The sequence below is a fragment of the Panthera tigris genome, chromosome E1 (assembly GCF_018350195.1).
Source record: "Panthera tigris isolate Pti1 chromosome E1, P.tigris_Pti1_mat1.1, whole genome shotgun sequence".
NCBI classification, from domain to species: domain Eukaryota; kingdom Metazoa; phylum Chordata; class Mammalia; order Carnivora; family Felidae; genus Panthera; species Panthera tigris.
The window spans coordinates 43,247,353-43,266,238 of record NC_056673.1 but is presented as its reverse complement, the minus strand read 5'-3'; the positions used below and the strand labels follow the sequence as shown (position 1 = coordinate 43,266,238).

General features: G+C 46.8%; 2 protein-coding genes across 9 annotated transcripts in view; both read left to right on the top strand.

Moving 5' to 3' along the window:
- Window positions 1-6,712: 6,712 nt before the first annotated feature.
- Window positions 6,713-15,185, top strand: LYZL6 (lysozyme like 6). The gene is made up of 5 exons (XM_042967921.1): window positions 6,713-6,841; window positions 11,323-11,549; window positions 12,473-12,631; window positions 13,499-13,577; window positions 14,842-15,185. The coding sequence occupies exons 2-5, from the start codon at window positions 11,411-11,413 to the stop codon at window positions 14,909-14,911; spliced, it is 447 nt and encodes a 148-aa protein (XP_042823855.1). The 5' UTR covers window positions 6,713-6,841; window positions 11,323-11,410; the 3' UTR covers window positions 14,912-15,185.
- Window positions 15,186-16,965: 1,780 nt separating this feature from the next.
- Window positions 16,966-18,886, top strand: part of LOC122233787 (RAD52 motif-containing protein 1-like) — a 137,004-nt gene continuing 135,083 nt past the window's right edge. For 6 of the 8 annotated variants that reach the window (XM_042967913.1, XM_042967919.1, XM_042967917.1 and 3 more), the window contains exon 1: window positions 17,434-17,797. In XM_042967913.1, coding sequence (XP_042823847.1) covers window positions 17,462-17,797 — 336 coding nt within the window. In that variant the 5' untranslated portion in view covers window positions 17,434-17,461. Of the gene's footprint in view, window positions 17,250-17,433; window positions 17,798-18,886 lie in introns of those variants that run through there. The other 2 variants (XM_042967920.1, XM_042967914.1) reach the window with 2 other exon arrangements.

Genomic DNA, 18,886 nt, shown 5'->3' with positions numbered 1-18,886 from the left:
CTGATTTCACAAGAGTGCTGTGAAGGTGAAATTGTTCACTGCATACGGTGTTTGGCATCATGCCCCACACGCTGGGAAGGCTCAGCCTGTGTTAGCAACAGTTCTTACTGGGAATCCTCCGTGGTGGCCTCCCACGGGTGCTCCCCATCTCTTCCCCACCCCCAATTCCACCTCGTCTCCTTTCCCTCGCCCTTATAAAAAATCTTTTCGGCGCTTCATTCTTTAGCTTAGTTGGCTGATGGAATCTTGTCGTGTTTTATAGTTGGTGGAGTTTCAGGCAAGGCGGAGAGCCGATAGGGAGGCTACTCCAGGCCTAGGTCTTCCAGAGGCACCTTGAGAATCGCAACTTGCTGGGGCCATCTCCAACTACTCCGTATCAGCCCTGCAGATAACTCACGTGGAGCTATGGCTACCCGCCCACCTCCCCAGGAGGGGAGCACGCTGGAGGGACTTCTTAATTGTGGGTGCCGGCGACTCACGCTTCCTGTATGTGGGCCGCTGCTTCCCCCTAGTGGCCACTGGATAGATTGCACAGCGAGTTGGCCTGAGGACAACGATGTGGGAGAAGTACCTCCCCCCCTCCCCCCCTGCACCGGGGAGGGGGGCGGTTCTCAACCGTGACAGACCTGTAACTCCCTTCTCATAAAATGTATTGTGTGTAACTATAGTATACCTTATTCAGGTATTGGCCTACACTGAACGACATATTTCTAAAAATACGATTTGGTAATCTTTGACATACGTATATACCCATGAAACCGCCATCACAATCAAGATAGTTCATATCTCTTCGCTTCCCAAAGTTTTCTTGTGCCCTTCAGTAACCCCTCCCTCCGCCCCTTTCTGCTCCCCCATCCCCAAGCACCTACTGGTCTACTTCCTGTCATTATAGATTGGTTGACATTTTCTAGAGTTTCTTATAAATGGAACCGTGCAGTATCTGCTTTTCTTTCTCCTCCTCTTCCTCCTCGTCCTCCTCCTTCTCCTCCTTCTCCTCCTTCTCCTCCTTCTCTCCCTCCCTCTCCTTCTCTTTCTTCTTCTTTTTTTCGGTCTGACTTCTTTCCCTCAGCATAATCACTTTGAAATTTATCCATTGCATGGACCAGTAGTATATTCCTTTTTATTACTAGGTAGTATTTCCATTGTATGAATGTACTGCCATTTGTCTGTCCATTCAGAATGTTGGTACTTTTAAAAATCAGTCAACTGCCCTAAATATAATAGGAACTGAAAGAAAGGAATAAAACAATAGGTAAATCCCATGTAAATGCTCAGACATGATCGCCCCGGAACATACAATGATGTAGTCAGATACTTCACCTATACATACAGTTACATGGACCTGCTTCTTTGCCGGAGGCTTTGGTTTGGCTCCAAAGGCCAGCGGTTGACCCCTCCAGACAGGAGGGGACGATGCTGTGTGGCCTGACGCCTGGGGCCCGAGACTAAGCAGGAGAGGTGGACACAGGCAGATGTCAGCTCCGTGGAAAGATTTCTCACAGGGCTGACCATCAGGGAGGCATGGCCAGTCTCATACGCTAAGGTCCCTATTTGATTTCTCAAAGGTGTGTTTGTATTTTACTTACCTTGCATTTCCCAGCGCAATACGGGGGCTTTCTGTTGGCACTTTTCTGAACCGAGACTTAAGACTTACTTCCTGCCCTCTGCTCTAAAGGCCAGTAGCTGGCATTGGCACATCTCTATCCTGCTGGGAGCCTGTCTCAGGACGGAATATACTTTTATGGAAGAAAGTGTTTAGTGGTGCTTTTGAGGCAACAAGACTTTAGAAACTTCTACTACAGAGGCACCTGGGTGGCTCAGTCAATTAAGCATCCGGCTCACATCATGATCTCATGGTTTCATGAGTTCAAGCCCCGAGTTGGGCTCTGTGCTGGCAGCATGGAGCCTGCTTGGGATTCTCTCTCTCTCTCTCTCTCTCTCTCTCTCCTCTGCTCACTCTGTCTCTCTCAAAATAAATAAACTTAAAAAAAAAAAGAAACTTCTAAAAATAAAGCCTTCAGTTATACTTACCTTCTTGGATAATCTATCCACCATGTTATTATTAAAGGAGTCTGTTGTTTGGTGGTAACCCTTGACTTCAGACTGGCTTGTTCTTGCAAGGAACCCATTCCAGAAACTGAAGAATCTCCTTTAACCAGCTCTAATGCTACAGAGAAGTATCAAAGTCCATAGCAAGTATGGTGGGACATGTAATATGCGAGGTCTCTAGTCTTTGTTTCTTTTTCTTCTTCTCCTTCTCCTTCTCCTTCTCCTTCTCCTTCTCCTTCTCCTTCTCCTTCTCCTTCTCCTTCTCCTTCTCCTTCTTCTTCTTCTTCTTCTTCTTCTTCTTCTTCTTCTTCTTCTTCTTTTGAAAGAGAGAGACAGAGAGCGCGCATGTATGCACCCATGCATGTGAGTAGGGGAGGAGCAGAGAGAGAGAGGAGAGAGAATCTTAAGCAATCTCCATATCCAGCGTGGAGCCCAATGCGGGGCTCGATTTCGTGGTTCGTGAGATCATGACCTGAGCCGAAATCAAGGGTCGGACGCTTAACTGACTGAGCCACCCAGACCCCCTCTAGTCTTTGTTTCTTGATTCCATTTTTAATTTTTAATACGCCACCCACACGTTCCCCCCCCCCCCGCCCCCGAAGTCCCTTAAATATCTTAATGCTTCCATTCTTATTCTTTGCTTCTTGTTGTTTGCCTTGGAAATGTTTTCCTTCTATTTTTTTTCTAACTTCTCATTGCATGATCAGTCCGTTTGTTTTGCTTTGTTTGAGGGAAAGCAGGTAAGACTACACATTTGCTTCTAAATACATTTTGATTAAGTTTCAGAAACTGCCTATGTTCCTTCATTCTCATCGTTTTAGAAACCTGTTATTCCAGATTTTAATTTGCCTTTGACCTAATAATTATGCCGGGGGGAAAAGTATGTGCGTGTTTCTTTGAAAGTCATAAGAAATTGGGTGGTTTCTTTTACACTGTAGCCTGAGTGTGGAGTCTATAGAATTCCTCCTTTGTGGAGAGCTTGACGTGTTATTTGTAGCCTAGTTTAGAGTCAAATTGTGTAAATATTCGTGAAGTAGTTGAGAAGGTGTGTATTCTGTGGGATAAAGTACAAGCCCAATAATAAAGCCAAAAATTCAGTCTTCTAAATATATGGTTTGAATATATTCCAAAGACAGTGGTGGAACATCTCTGGTGTCTCCGTCCCTGTTTAAGTCTAGAAGCTCTGTGGTCTGTACTCATTCTCTTTGGTCTCATTGTTTTCCACATGCCTTTCCGCTCTGCACTTGGAGAGCTTTTCAAGTGTGTGGCTCCAGCCTCGAGGAACTTTTCTGTGCTGTGGACTCTGCTCTTTGAGCCTTCAATGCAGATCTCATTCCCGGCACTGGGTTTGGGTTCCTTGCATTCTGCGTTTCGGCAAGCTGTATCCATCTTTCTCATATTTTATGGAGAACTCAAAGCAGACATTTCCTTAGGTAGAGCAATTTATTTCCAGAAGCATCCTCTTCCAGCATTGCCCTGAGAACTGGCAAGAGAAGTCCCCAAGTGGGCCCTGTGCTTCAGAGTTCCCCACAACGGGGGCGCCCGGGAGGCTCAGTTGGTGAAGCCTCCGACTTGGGCTCAGGTCGTGATCTCGTGGGTCGTGGGTTCAAGCCCCGCATCGGGCTCTGTGCTGACATCTCGGAGCCTGGAGCCTGCTTCGGATTCTGTGTCTCCCTCTCTCTCTCTGCCCCTCCCCCGCTCATGCTCTGTCTCTCTCTCAAAAATGAATAAACCTTAAAAAAAAATTAGAAAATAGAGTACCCCCCAACAAAATAATCAGATTTATTAAGGACCGCACAATGCCTCTGGCGCTCAGCACTCGCACAGCAGGACCTAACCCTAAACATCCGTGCTCTTCAACAATGTTCAGGCCCCAGGGAGATGCTTCACATCTGACCCTATATTGATGGGGAGAAAAATGCATCAGCTTTGAAAAGTTTAACGAAAGCTTGATGGGCCCCTGCTAGGTACTATCTCTCGGAGGGCAGAGAGATTTTCAGCAGAGAAGTACTTAGGTAAGAAAAAAGACAAATTAACTTGCCAGATCTTTCCTCTCAGCCGGAATGCAACAGATTAAACACAATGAAAGGGCATTTTCTAGTCGTGCTGACTATAGTTTCTTGTTTGCATCTTCTTATTCGTGGTTCTGGGGGTACTACACATGAATTAGGACGGCATTTGCATCCGTTGTAAATGGAAACTGAGGACATTTTTGCGACATTACATAAGCCATGTTACACATTATTCAAATTTGCATGTATATCTAGACTTTAGACATAACGATACTGATTCTTTACACAGGCAGCGAGATGGACACTGAATGCTAGAATTATGAATTTTAACATTTTTATTTAAAAACTCGGGGCACCTGGGTGGCTCAGTCGGTTAAGCGTCCGACTTCAGCTCAGGTCATGATCTTGCAGTTTGTGGGTTCAGGCCCTGCATCGGGCTCTGTGCTGACAGCTGAGAGCCTGGAGCCTGTTTCAGATTCTGTGTCTCTCTCTCTGTCTGGCCCTTCCCCTCTCGAGCTTTGTCTCTCTCACTCTCTCTCAAAAATAAATAAACATTAAAAAAATTTAAAAAATAAATTAAAAAAAATAAAAACTTACTTATTTGGGGGAGGTGCCTAACTGGCTCAACTGGTAAACATTAAACATTTGAAAAATAAACGTTTTTTAGTATATGTGCTGCCGAAGCGAGCACAATAAACGTTTTTTAAAAATTAGAAGAAAAAGAACATGTGACTCTTGATCGCAGGGTCACGAGTTTGAGCCCCATGTTGTGGTTAAATTTACTAAAAATAAATATATAAAATAAGTAATAAAAAGTTACTTATTTATAAATCAAATTTTAAATTAAAAGTTACTTATTTATAAATCAAATTTTAAATTAAATGTATAATTTAAATACAATTTAAGTTAAACTTTAAAATTAAGTTATTTAATAAAATTTAATTAAGGTTTTAGAGAGTATAATGATATACAGTATTTGGACTTACGTATATTTGATATAAAAATTTGATATTCAGTAATTCTAATCTTTATTTTGCCTCTGCATTATTAGATACTTTTCAATGTTTAAAAAAAAACCCTAACTTTTTGGAAAAACACTGGAAAATTTTTTCATAAAAAATTGTCGCAAAAAAATTAATAAAAAATAAATATATTTACATTTTTGTTCTTTGAATATAATTGTTTTTAATCCTTAAGTAAATTTTAAAATCTTTTTTTTTTGAGAGGAAGTGTGTGAGTGGAGAGGGGCAGAGAGAGAGAGAGAGAGAGAGAGAATCTTAAGCAGCCTCCAGGCTCAGTGCTGAGCCCCAAGCAGGACTCCATCCCAGGACCCTGGGATCATGACCTGAGCCGAAATCAAGAATTGGGTGCTCAACCGACTGAACCACCCAGGCACCCCTAAGATCTTGATTATCATAACACCATTATCAACTGGGTGGCTCAGTTGTTGAAGCATCCGACTCTTGGTTTCCCCTCGTGTCATGACCTCACAGTTCTTGAGTTCAAGCCCCGCATCAGGCTCTGTGCTGACAGTGAAGAACCTGCTTGGGATTCTCTCTCTCTCCTTCTCTCTCTGACCCTCTCCCACTTGCTCTCTCTGTCTCTGTCTCTCTCTCTCAAAATAAATAAATAAACTTAAAAAAAATAACATGATTAGCGATTTTGCTGAAAGGAAGAGAAGAAAAATTCCATGGGATCGTCATCATCATTTATGAATGAGGTATACGTTTCTTACTCATCCCAACATCGTCAGCCCAAGCTGCAATGTCCTCAGGAAGAAAAGTCTGGAGGCGGAAGGTACAGGGCAGCACTGCCCACTTAAAGGCTCTTCCTGCTACCTTCTTTCCGCCAGCCCCTACCATCCTGTTTCAGAGGGTAATGTAGCCACCGGTAATAAAACTTTCCTTTGCCTCCTTTCTGCTACAGCAGGTGGTGACTAATGACACTAGGATGTGTGAGCTTCACGGGGAGGTGACAGATTGTCAGGTCACCGCTTCACAGGTGGTTAACCCCACACTCCCTACTAAGCAGGTCTCTCTTGGTTGCAATTGACAGAAACTCACCTCGAACTTGTTGGCGCAGGAAGGGACATTTATTGAATTGCAGGATTGCAGTAAGGGCAAGACTGTGTTTGGGTCCCGGAAAGGGTAGACTCTAGGAATGGAATCCTGTCTGGACTCTGCTCCCTCTTCAAGGAAGCTTATGCTCTCAGATGGGCTGTGTCCACATGATTCCAAACTGTAGGCCTCTGGCCTCACTCCTGAAGGCTTCCCCTGTAAAGCTGAGCTGTTCCACTTAATTTCTATTCAAAATATAGTGGTGGGGGCCATAGGCACACCCTGTCACCCGGAACACAGTGTCCTGTGACTGGCACTCTCCACTACAACCCCATGGGGGAAGGAGTTCCCCCAAAGGTGGTACCACCCACCAAAGGGAAGGGAGGTGAGGAGGCAGAACAACTAGGACCCTCTGTGCTGCCCCACCCAGGGGCCTTCATGACAGCGATCACCAGTCAGTGCTTTGTACTTTCTGCGGGAAGCTTGCATGGGCCTCCGTTTGCATGGTTTGGACCCAAGTATGTCCAGGAGAATGATGACGTCACAGAACTGAGGTTCCAGAAGGCAGAGTGGCCCAGCGCTCCCACCTTCTTTAGAGCATGGGGAGCTGTGAACTAGGCGGGGCTAGAGTATAGTTCATGAGGAAGAGACTCTTCGTTCTACTGATTCTTGAGGAAAGCCCTGGCTGTCTGGGACCTGGGGTCAGAGAGGGGTAGGAGAGAGGTAAGCTTCGGAAGGGGAGGTGAGAATGCATCTACCAGAGGCACCGTATTCCCCATGGAGACCCCAAGGGGGGACTTCATGGGTAGAGAGAGAGCTCACCCGCTTCCCAAGGCTCAGTGACCCCTGGCAAGTCTTGGAAGGAACCTCCTGAGTCAGGGTGGAGCAGGGTTGCATGGGACACACTCATACTAAAAAATTATTTGTTGTTTGTCTGAAATTCTAATGTAGTTGGGCATCCTGTAAAACTTTCTTTACTAAATCTGGTAACGCCAGGGGGAGGGAGAGAAGCAAAAGAATGTTCACAAGCTCAGGCTGGTACGGAGTGAGCTTAGAAGACATCTGTGAGGAAACAAGGCCATTAGGGCAGCCATCTTGCCCAAGCAGCAGCCTGTGGGTGGAGGAACCTAGGCCTTTGCTCTCAGGAACATACACCTGCTTTCAGGGGAAAGATACGCATGCACACACCCACCACACACACACACACACACACACATGCACACGGTGACAGAAATAGCCCCATTCTGTGTTTTCATGGCATTGATAGTTTTTTTTTTCCAATGTTTATTTATTTTTGAGAGAGAGAGAGAGAGAGAGACAGAGTATGAGCGGCAGAGGGGGAGAGAGAGAGGGAGACACAGAACCCAAAGCAGGCTCCAGGCTCCAAGCTGTCAGCACAGAGCCCGATGCTGGGCCTGAACCCATGAACCACGAGATCATGACCTGAGCGGAAGTTGGATGCTTAACCGACTGAGCCAGACCAGGTGCCCCATCCAGTTCTTCACCAAGCTTCCCACCACCTTAGATTTAATATCCATTGATGATTCTTGCCCAAACTAATCTATGATGGCTGCAGAGTGATGATTTTCCAACCTCATGACCACCTCCACGTTTATCACTCACCATCTTATTGTCAGGAAGAGCTCCAACCCCATCCCCGTTGTGTATCTGTTTGTCTATTTATTACTATTAAGGACTCAGGGATTCCTATCTCTTTCACTAGATTATAATCTGTCCCTATCCTTATTTTTTTCAAAGACGCTCTAGGCCCAAGGTGGGGTGCTAACTCATGACCCTGAAACCAAGAGTCGCTCGCTCCCCCAACTGAGCCGGCCAAGCTCCCCTGTCACTATCTTTATTTGTGTTGATGGCCAAACTGTCCCAGACTACCTTAGAAACCATTCTGTATTAATTCTGTAGCTACGATACCAAAAGCGTAAGCAACAAAAGAAAAGATAGAGGAAACAGTCTTCATCATCATTGAATTCTTTTGTTTCTAAGAATACCATCAAGAAAGTGAAAGGCAACCCACAGAATGCGAGAAAATATTTGCAAGCCATGTATCTGATAAAGAATTTTTTATTTTTTATTTTTTTTAATTTATTGTTTTTAATTTTATTTTTTATTTGTTAAGAGTTACATCCAAATTAGTTAGCATCTAGTGCAACAATGATTTCAGGAGTAGATTCCTTAGTGCCCCTTACCCATTTAGCCCATCCCCCCTCCCACACCCCCTCCAGTAACCCTCTGTTTGCTCCCTATATTTATGAGTCTCTTCTGTTTTGTCCCCCTCCCTGTTTTTATATTATTTTTGTTTCCCTTCCCTTATGTTCATCTGTTTTGTCTCTTAAAGTCCTCATATGAGTGAAGTCATATGATGTTTGTCTTTCTCTGACTAATTTCACTTAGCATAATACCCTCCAGTTCCATCCACATAGTTGCAAATGGCAAGATTTCATTCTTTTTGCTTGCCGAGTAATACTTCATTGTATATATATACCACACCTTCTTTATCCATTCATCCATCGATGGGCATTTGGGCTCTTTTCATACTTCAGCTATTGTTGATAGTGCTGCTATAAACATGGGGGTGCATGTGTGCCTTCAAAACAGCACACCTGTATCCCGTGGAGAAATGCCTAGTAGTGCAATTGCTGGGTCGTAGGGTAGTTCTATTTTTAGTTTTTTGAGGAACCTCCATCCTGTTTTCCAGAGTGGCTGCACCAGCTTGCATTCCCATCTGATAAAGAATTTTTACAACTCAATAAAGAAGGACAAATAACCCAACTAGAAAATGGGCAAAAGATCTGAATACTGAATTTCCCCAAAGATATGCAAATGGCCAAAGAGCACATGGAAAGATGCTCAGCGTCATTAGCCACCAGGAAAATGCAGATCCAAACCATCATGTGTACGACTTGGCACCCATTAGGAGAGCTTTGATCAGAAAGACAGTTAATAGCAAGTGTTAGTGGGGGGGGGGGTGCTGGTGGGCTCCGTTGGTATAGAGCATGGTGACTCTCAACATCAGGGTCATGGGCAGAACCTACATAAAAAAAAAGAGTAAATTGAATTAAAAAAACAAACAAGCGTTGGGGCACCTGGGTGACTCAGTCAGTTGAGCCTCTTGATATCAGCTCAGGTCATGATCTCACAGTCTGTGGGCTCAAGCCCCGCATTGGGCTCTGCGTTGACAGTGAGGAGCCTGCTTGGGATTCTCCCTCTCTCCCCTCTCTCTGCCCCTCCCTAGTTTTTGTGCACCCTCTCTCTCTCTCTCTCTCTCAAAATAACTAAATAAACTTTATAATTTTTTTTTTTTTTAAGTAACCAGTGTTGGTAAGGATGTGGAAAAGCCGATGGCAATGTAAAATGGTACAGCCACTTTGAAGTCAGGCAGTTGCTCCAAAGTTGAAACTTGAAGTTACTCTATGGCTCAGCAGTTCCATTCCTTGGCGTATATGCCCGAAGGAATGAAAACATTTGTCCACACAAACACTTGAGCGTGAATGTTCACAGCACCGTCATTCATAATAGCCCCAAAGTAGCCCAAAAGTCTATAAAACGATCAATAGAGAGACAAAAGAAGGATTCATCACAAGGAATGAGATCCCAGTGGCTGCCACAACATGAATAAATCTTGAAAACATTGTTAAGCGAAAGAAGCCGGGCTCAAAGGCCACCTATGGTGTGACTATTTGTGTGCAGTGTCTAGGTTAGGTAAATCTAGAGAAATGGAAAGTAGGCTTGTGGTGGGCAGGGGTTGGAGGAGGGGTGGATTAGTGACAGCTAATGGGTATGGGGTTTCCTGTTGGGTTGATGAAAATGTTTTAAAATTGACCACGATCATAGTCGCACGGCTCTGCAAACACACTATTGAGCTGCACGCTTTAAATTAAGTGATTGTGCGGTATGTGAATTATGTACTGTGAATTTTATCTCAATAAAGCTGTTACCAAGAAAGTGTTCCAGATTTGGCCAGCGGGTGCCCCTCTGAGCTGGCTCTCATGTCCATTTGACGTGCCCCAATCCATATTTTGAGCACTTTCTTACTTTCTAGCACAAGATAATTCAGACTTATTTTATACCCTTTCCTAACTCCAGCCTAGGAATCAACCTTTGTCCCAGAAGTCTTGCTTCCTATTTGGGGGGGAATGCAAAACCAAGATTTAGGCATTTATCATTTCGTTTAATCATCATGACAACCCTAGTAAGTGGGTACTGGCATATCTTCCTTTTACAAATGAGGCCCGGAGAGGTAAAGTATATTGCCCAAGGTCACACTGCAGCCCAACCTTTGAAAGCAGGCGATGTGAATCCAGAGTCCCCGCCCCTTGCACCTCCCCCTACACACACACAAACACACACACACTCACACACACACACACACACACACACACACAGAGTGTGAAAGTGAAGTTTATTTCTTCAACAAGGTCACTTTTACTTGAGTGACACCAGTTTTTTTTTTTTTAATTTTTTTTTAACGTTTATTTATTTTTGAGACAGAGAGAGACAGATCACGAATGGGGGAGGGTCAGAGAGAGAGGGAGACACAGAATCTGAAACAGGCTCCAGGCTCTGAGCAGTCAGCACAGAGCCCGACGCGGGGCTCGAACTCACATACCGAGAGATCGTGACCTGAGCCGAAGTCGGACGCTTAACGGACTGAGCCACCCAGGCGCCCCGAGTGACACCAGTTCTGAGTGGAAACAAAGGTGTAGAGCTTATAAGACAGCCTCTCAGGAATTGCACAAGGCAGGGTATACCCTTGGGAAAAGTCACATATCATGCGTCTGGGAGCGTGGGGTTGAGGGCAGATCAACACCCAGTGGCCTGGCCCTTCCTACGAGAGCACATGTTCAAACCCACACACGCAAGTACCAGTAAAGTCCAGTGCTCATCAGTCTCCTTTGCCAGCCTCACTCCCCACCCCTGTACCCAAATGCTGCCCATAGCCAGGTGTCCTTTACAAGAGTGAGAATGGCTAAAAGAGGAGAAAACCTATAGATGAAAGGAGATCAGCCTCGGTTTTTCACTGTTGACGCTGGGCAATGGCTACATGGAGATTCATGATATTATTCTCTCTTATTTTGTAAGTGTTTGAAAGTTTCTGTAGTAAAAGAAAGTATAAAATGGTGAGAGGAAAGAGAAATAGCCAGGCGGGGAGCCGTGAGTGAGCCGGGACATTTGGCTGCTGTCTCCAGATTCCTCAGGTGCTCAGAGGAGACCAGCAGCACGTCTGGGAGATCCTCGGGACCACAGGCCCTCAGCTGCACCTTCTCCCCTCCGAAGATGATGAGGATGCTACTCATGTCCTTGGTCAGCTGCCTCGTTGCCATAAATGAGGCCAAGCTCATCAGTCGCTGTGACTTGGCCAGAGTGCTGCACAAGGAGGATCTGGATGGGTTTGAGGGCTACTCCCTGAGTGACTGTGAGTGCCGCTTTCTCACACTCCCGCCCCCCCATTCCTCTTCTGCTCCTGGTCACCTCCTATGTGGCCATCTTTCCATCATTCATCTTTCGAAGCCAAGTTCAAAAAGCAGCCCTCCCCGAGAAGCCCCTCCCAACATTCTATATTCCTTCCACTGAATATTATTAACTGAGCACTTACTATGTACCGGGAACTATTTTAGGGGCTGGGGACAGAGACATCAACAAAGCCCCTTCCTTCACAGTGTTCGCATTCTAGGGGGAGAGGCGAGCCCCAAACAAACACACAAACATATGAAGCACTTCCTGGTGGTGATAAATGTTATGCAGCAGAATAAAGCCAGGGCAGTGAGAGGTAACCTTGTCCTTGAAGGGGAAGTCAAGGAATACCTCTCTGAGGAGGTGACATTGAGCAGCACTGAATGAGGCAAAGGACCGGGTCACCCAAATGTCTGGGGAAGAGCATTCCAGGCAGAGGGAGCAGGCAGTGCAAAGGCTTCGTCCTCCTCCCTGGTGGGGCTAGCTTCCTTTTGCCCAGATTTTGCACACACCTGTCTTGTGCCGTCCTTCTCGTTTTATCTTGTCTTGTGGTCCTTTAAGGGGTGCGTTCTTGCTGAAGGCACCAGCTGCCTTTGCCCCAGCTGAATGTCCCTCACTGGGCTTTGCACGGGTCATGGCACACAGTAGGCGATCATCAAGTGCAGGAGATGCGGATGGACAGCGGGATGATGAGCGGTTGTACTGAGGGGCAGGTGGATGGACCGAAGGGCGAGGAGAGAAGCTAATGGGTGTTTCCGGCCAGCTCGCCCCGTCTAGCCTCTTAGGCCTTGTTCCTTTCTTCTGCTTCCCCGTCTCCCTTTCTCCTCCGTGTCCTTTGTCCCTCAGTTCAGAGCCCTCTAAAAACCTTCTTCTCCCTGTTCTAAGGGCTGTGCCTGGCTTTTGTGGAGAGCAACTTCAACCTATCAAAGGTAAATGAAAATGCAGACGGCAGCTTCGACTATGGCGTCTTCCAGATCAACAGCCACTATTGGTGCAATGATCACAAGAGTCACTCGGAAAACATTTGCCACGAGGACTGCAAAGGTCTGGCCGGGGTCTCAGGGTGGGAGAGGGGAGAGGATGAGTGGGGTCTACTCACGGGACTTCTCGTCCCACTCCAAGCCTGGGAATGCACCCAGGAATGCCTTTGCTGAGCAGAGGATTTCACTAGTGGCTACGATGCCCCTCCGGTTAGGAGATTCTCCGGGGTGCAGGCTCCAGAAAGGCTCTGCACACCCAGTAACAGAGGACAGCAGCGGCCAACATTTAGCGAGAGTGTGTTGTATGCTGAGCACTTCACATGCCAGCTTCTCATGCGGTGGAAACTATTATGATCCCCGCTTTACAGACGAGCAAACTGAGGCTCATAGAACCAGTGCTGAATGCCAGACTGGTGGCCCTGAAGGCTCAGCTCTAACCATCAAGTCCTGACTTTGGTCAATGGCCTGATTGATTCGAGGCCAAGGGCAAACTCCCCACCTCAGAGCCACTCGTGGAGGCTCCACAGGTCCATGGCTTTGCCCCTTACTCCCTCTTTCGTACTCTGATCAACATCCCTGCACTCTTCACCTGAAGAGCCTCTCTCATTAGGCAAGGTTTACCTTGGCCTCTGTGCTGCCTGTTTTGACATTTCCTCTCCCTAGAAACCCTCAAACGTGGCGCGAACCAGCATGTACCCTAGCTAGGATGTGTGGTAGTAAACATACATTTACTCCTGCCCCTCCTGCCCCCACCCCTAGCCACCCTTGACCTCTAGCAGCCATTGTAGGGATATCTCCATGGGCCTCTGGGAGGGAGCCCTTGCCTAATCTGGAAGGACTCAGCCCCTGGGGGGCGGGGAGAGCCGGTGTCTGCCTCAGTCTCTGGGACTGTCCTCTGTGTTCTCACAGGTATTCTCTGTCTCCCCTTCAGAACTGCTGAGCCCCGATCTTCTCTCAACCATCAACTGTGTGAAAAAGATTGTGTCTGGAGCAGGGGGAATGAAGAACTGGTGAGGAGGTCACTGTGGGACTAAGTCAGCAGGCAGAGCCCCAAGAAGGATGTAGTGACAGGAGGGGACAGGAGGCAAGGACTCCACCCCTTCTAACCATCTAGAAAAATGTGGGAGAGCGGCGGGCTTGGAACTGGGACTTACAAGACTTGGGATCTGGGTCTTTCTCTGATGTTGTATTAAAACTGTTTTGGACACAGTAGCAAAGGAACTTGAGTTAGCTGAGGGAGATGGCTTCGGAGGGGACAAGGTGTCTCACCGAGCTTACCCAAGGGGTCTCTTCTCTGGAAGAGAACGGAGGCGGAGCTGGGAACTGTCAGTGTGGCTTTCCTGACAAGTTTCTGCCTCCTCGTGCATTTCCTTCACTACTTCCTTTGTAGAGCAGTATATTCTGCTCCCCATTCCAGGGGACAGACTGTGGCTGCCCCCAAGTTAACGGGCTAATGTTCTGAGCAGTCACGGAGACTGGCTAGTCTCAGCCCCAGAGTCCAAGGGGCTGGGATAGAGAATCTGATTGGCTCAGCTTGGACCCATCATCCCCGAGCGGTTCAATGAGCTGTAGGTGTGGGACCAGTTAAGCAGCACCATCATGCTGGCCACGGGTGGGGGGTGGGGCTGGCCCTCTCCATAATTCGCAGCAACATTTTCTATAAAAGGTGCGTAGCTCCTCAGCTGAGCAAATACCCCCAAAGCTGTCAGCTTCCCAGTGGTAGACAGTGCAATGGTTGCTTCACTTTTCTGAGCTTCAAATTGGAGATAGATAGATAGATACATAGATAGATAGACAGATGAGTTGCCTCTACAGGTGTCTGTGAGGAAGGAGGGGGTTAAGTGCCTTGTCTACTCTAAGAACACCATGCGGGAGAGACGCTGACGGCTACTAGGGATGACCCTCTCTGGAGGGAGAGTCGATCGTTGCCCCTGAGATTGACGGATTGGTTATTTATTTATTTATGTATGTATTTATCTTTCTGTTTGTTTAGTGACTCTCAGCCTTGTAAAATGGTGCACTCCCCCTTCGGGGCCAGAGGAGGATTTGAAAACGTGGGAGCATGCTGAACGGGGGGAGGAGCCAAACACCACAGATAAGAGAAATTTAAAGGAAGGCTCAGAGGGGCCACGGGGGGACAGACCAGAGAGCGAGCAGTGAAGGGGGTTCCGTGCATTGCCGTGCTGTGCCGTGCGTTCACTAAGTGCTGGGTCATGGATGTGGAGAAGGAGCTACTAAGTAGGAAGCAAGAAGCCAGCCTTCTTCTCTCCACAGGGTGGCATGGAGGTTGCACTGTGCGGGCCGGCCACTCTCCTACTGGATGACGGGGTGTCACAAGGAATGAGACAGGCGTGGAGTCATTCCAGCGTTCCTCTTCTCGCCTGGGGATTCTTCATGTCTTCTTCCTCTTGCCTCCACTTCACGTTATTTGCTTTCCTTCCCATGTTCAAAAAGGACTGACCGGAGCCCCAGGAATAAATGGTTTTCTAGGGCTTTCTCCTTGCACCCATCCAGGCCCAGGCCCCTGGTTCCTGACTGTCATTCGCGAACCAAGAGAGGACCACAGTGAAGAAGTTGTTATATTTGGGGAATTATTAAAGCATTCCTTGTGCAAAGAATGTGTTGATTTCTTCATTTTTCATTCCAGATATCTTCGAGTACCTAGTATGGCAGGAGGGTGGTGGGCACTAGAAGAAGGAAGGTAAATCATAACTATTGTTCTTGAGGTGTTCACCATCTGCCTGGAGAAGCAGCGACATACACGAACACTGGCTACAGCGAATGAGTGGATACATACAACGAATACACAGTGCTGACGTGGAGTTGAACCTGCAAAATGACAACGCAAAGACAGAAAAGGGGCAGTTGGAGGAATGTTCTACCCGTGGCTACAATCGGAACTGCCTGAATAAACTGTCCCACCTGGGCCACTGCTGTCCCTACTTCTGAGCCTTAACTGCTTCAGCTCTGAAGTGAGAGGTTTGACATTTGAGTGGTTCCCAGAGTTTTGGATTTCACAGACCAGTAAAGCACGAAAAAAGTTAAGGCCATGTTAACATGTCCAACTTTTTATTTTAATGCCCTAGAAAGAGTATGAATCACAACAACTATCCTCTATCAGCATCTCCTCATAAAACAGTTTTCAGCATGAAAAATGAAGGTCAGTGTGCCCGGGTGGCTCAGTTGGTTGACCGTCGGTCTTCGGCTCAGGTCATGATCTTGCGGTTTGTGGGTCTGAGCGCCGGCGAGGGGCTCTGTGCCGACAGCTCAGAGCCTGGAGGCCGCTTCGGAGTCCGTGTCTCCCGCTCTCTCTCTGCCCCTCCCCCATTCGCACATGCATGCTCTCTCTCAAAAATGAATAATATTAAAATAATTTTTTAAATGAGGGTCAGATTTATAGGATAATGGAATGGATTTCGTTTTATGAAAATATTTTTTTTAACCCTGCTTATATTACCTTTTCTTGCTTTGGCAAGGACTGGTGAAACCTTCACCACAGACCAGCAGCAGTCTGAAGGCCACTGCTTAGAAACCTCAGGAGACTTGTTTTGTAAGGCCCCTTCTGGCTCAGACATTCTAGGATTAAAATAAGGATCATTAGGACCTACTTTCCCTCTCAGTGTGTTAGTCCTCAAAATAGCTATTTGGATGCCGAGAGCGGCCCTTCTGCACAAGCACCATGAGCTCCAATATTGGTGCCCTACCTGGCCTCACTCTTTGGTTTTTTCAAATTTATCTCTCCTTCTTACCCTGCTTGCCAAACTCCCACATCATCTCACCCCAACAAGCACACACGTACACCAATTCATCAAAATCACGTAGGGAAATCAGGGAATGCTTTTTAAGGATTTCATTAATGGCTTAATGAGTTATAGTTTGATTTGTATATTTAACATTCATGAAAACATTCTTAAGCCAAAGGATTGCATCTTTAGTGGTCATTGCCCACACAACGTAGAGAAATCCAAATTTTTAAGTTCAGTAGGTAACTTACTAACTGCTAGTAGTCTAAATCTTCTCCCGGAGTGAAGAGGAAGAAGGCTGCCATAAAATTGTCCACACCCAGGGATCCTGTAAGCTCACCCTTTAGACCCTACTGTAAAAATACACTTGACTAACGGTGCCTGGGTGGCTCAGTCGGTTAAGCGTCCGACTTCAGCCCAGGTCGTGATCTCACAGTTTGTGAGTTTGAGCCCTGCTTGGGGCTCTGTGCTGACAGTCTGGAGCCTGCTTCGGATTCTGTGTGTGTGTGTGTGTGTGTGTGTGTGTGTCTGATTCTCCGCTGCTTGCACTCTGTCTCTCAAAAATAAATAAATATTAAAAAAAAAATTTTTTTTTAAATACACTTGACTAGAAGCACTAAATTCTACGACATTGAGACAATGGAGCTGCGGGAGGGGAAGTAGAGGCAGAGACCCGCCCCAGAGCGGGAGGGGCGAAGGAGAGGTCCGGGGGACAGCCCCCGCCCCACCCCGCGGCGAGCTGGCCCCGCCCCTCGTCCCAGCCCCTTTTTAAAACGCGCGGGCGCGCCTTGCGCAGGCGCCGTGCCACTCAAACCTTAGTCGCGCCTGCTCCTTGGTGGTAGGATGGCGGAATTGGTCTCTTTTACGGTTCCCACCGAGAGTGACAAAACCTTGCTGGTGTGGGAGCTGAGTTCTGGACCCACGGCCGAGGCCTTGCATGTGAGCCGGGCCAGGAGGGAGGGAGGGAGGGAGGGAGGGAGGGAGACACCCCCACCTCCCCGTGACTGGGAGTCTGAGTCTGGCCTTGAGCACCTCGCGCGCCTTGTAGTCTCCGCCGAGAGGAATCTTAGTTCTAGAGGGGAGCTTTGCAGTCTCAGCCCCGACAGATTTTTGAGAGGTAACTCTCAACAGCCGGCACATGTTGCCTTCTAATGCTTCTCGAATCCCGGGATTTCAAAGGGAAATCTTTTCAACGAAACGAGAAGTGCTTTGGGTTGCGTGTGCAGGAGGGCTTAGGGAATAGAAGGCAGTTTTGTTTGCTGGGCGTGAAATTTCATGCACTTACTTGGCGTGGGACCACCCCACAGCATTCTCTGTTCGCAGTATTCTCCCAGTTTGGCCTTCTGTATTCGGTCCGAGTCTTCCCGAACGCTGCAGTGGCCCGTCCTGGTTTCTACGCCGTCATCAAGTTTTACTCAGCAAGGGATGCTCACAGAGCCCAAAAGGCATGCGACCAGAAGCAGCTTTTTCAGAATTCTCCAGTGAAGGTGGGTCCAAGTAGGAAATTCCTAACACCACTGGGACGAAGTGTTGAATTCAGCAATAATAGACCAGCGTTGGTATACCACTGTGGTTTACAGAATGCTTTTAGATGCATTGCTACACTGATCCTCCGGTTTCCCTGGGTTTTTTGGTTGTTTTGTTATGTTTGTTTTGTTTTCAGATGAAGAAACTCGAACTCAGGATAGTTAAGTGACTTACTTAAGGTTCATGACGGTAACTGGAAGGGAGAGGTCAAGCCCAAACTTACTGATGTTCAACCCTGTGTCATTTTTTGGTGCCCCTTAATTTAACAAAGCTTCACAAGAAGTCTTGTTTCTGTTTACTATTATGGGGATTAAAAAAAATTTTAATAACGTTTTTATTCAGTTTTGAGAAACAGGGCATGAGCAGGGAAGGGGAAGAGAAAGAGGGAGACACAGAATCAGAAGCAGACTTCTAGGCTTTGAGCTGTCAGCTCAGAACCCGATGTGGGGCTCGAACTCATGAATCCTGAGATCATGACCTGAGCTGAAGTTGGACGCTTAACCGACTGAGCCACCCAGGCCCCCCTCTATTATGTGGATATAAAATGACAAACTCTCTCATCAGTTGTATTATAAAGGATGCTTCATCGTCATTATCGTCGTCATCACTCTCAAGCTGCCTATTCAGAACTCCCTTCAACTCCCGGGAAAATGGTTAAAACATTCTTTAATACACCACAGAAACTTTATTCCATACCAACATGCTGTCCATTTTGCTTTCCCAGAGCCCCAGAATTATATTTCATTATGTGCCTCAATTCAATCACCATGTCCTTATCAAGGGCCATGTCAATTCCTTTGAATAAGTTGAGTGAGGCTTAGATTGCCAAACCTTTCACTTTACAATTGTATGTTTTCATCAGCTTTGTCTAACTGGCTTCTTAATCTAGCTACTTCCTATGGACTTGACTGCCTATTCTTACCCATATGCCTTTCCTTACTGATTTAATCTGGATCGAATCTAAGAATCCTTCTCAAATGTCTGAGTATACTGTCTCCACTTGTTCAACACTGTCTTCAATCCTGGCTCCACTCCCTATGATTGAAATG

What these genes read in the sequence shown, in the direction of transcription:
- LYZL6 (XM_042967921.1), top strand. Translation starts at nt 11,411, where the DNA reads ATGATGAGGATGCTACTCATGTCCTTGGTCAGCTGCCTCGTTGCCATA. An exon ending in GGGCTACTCCCTGAGTGACT is followed by an intron (nt 11,550 to 12,472) that starts GTGAGTGCCGCT and finishes CCCTGTTCTAAG; the next exon opens with GGCTGTGCCTGGCTTTTGTG. An exon ending in GCAGGGGGAATGAAGAACTG is followed by an intron (nt 13,578 to 14,841) that starts GTGAGGAGGTCA and finishes TTCTCTCCACAG; the next exon opens with GGTGGCATGGAGGTTGCACT.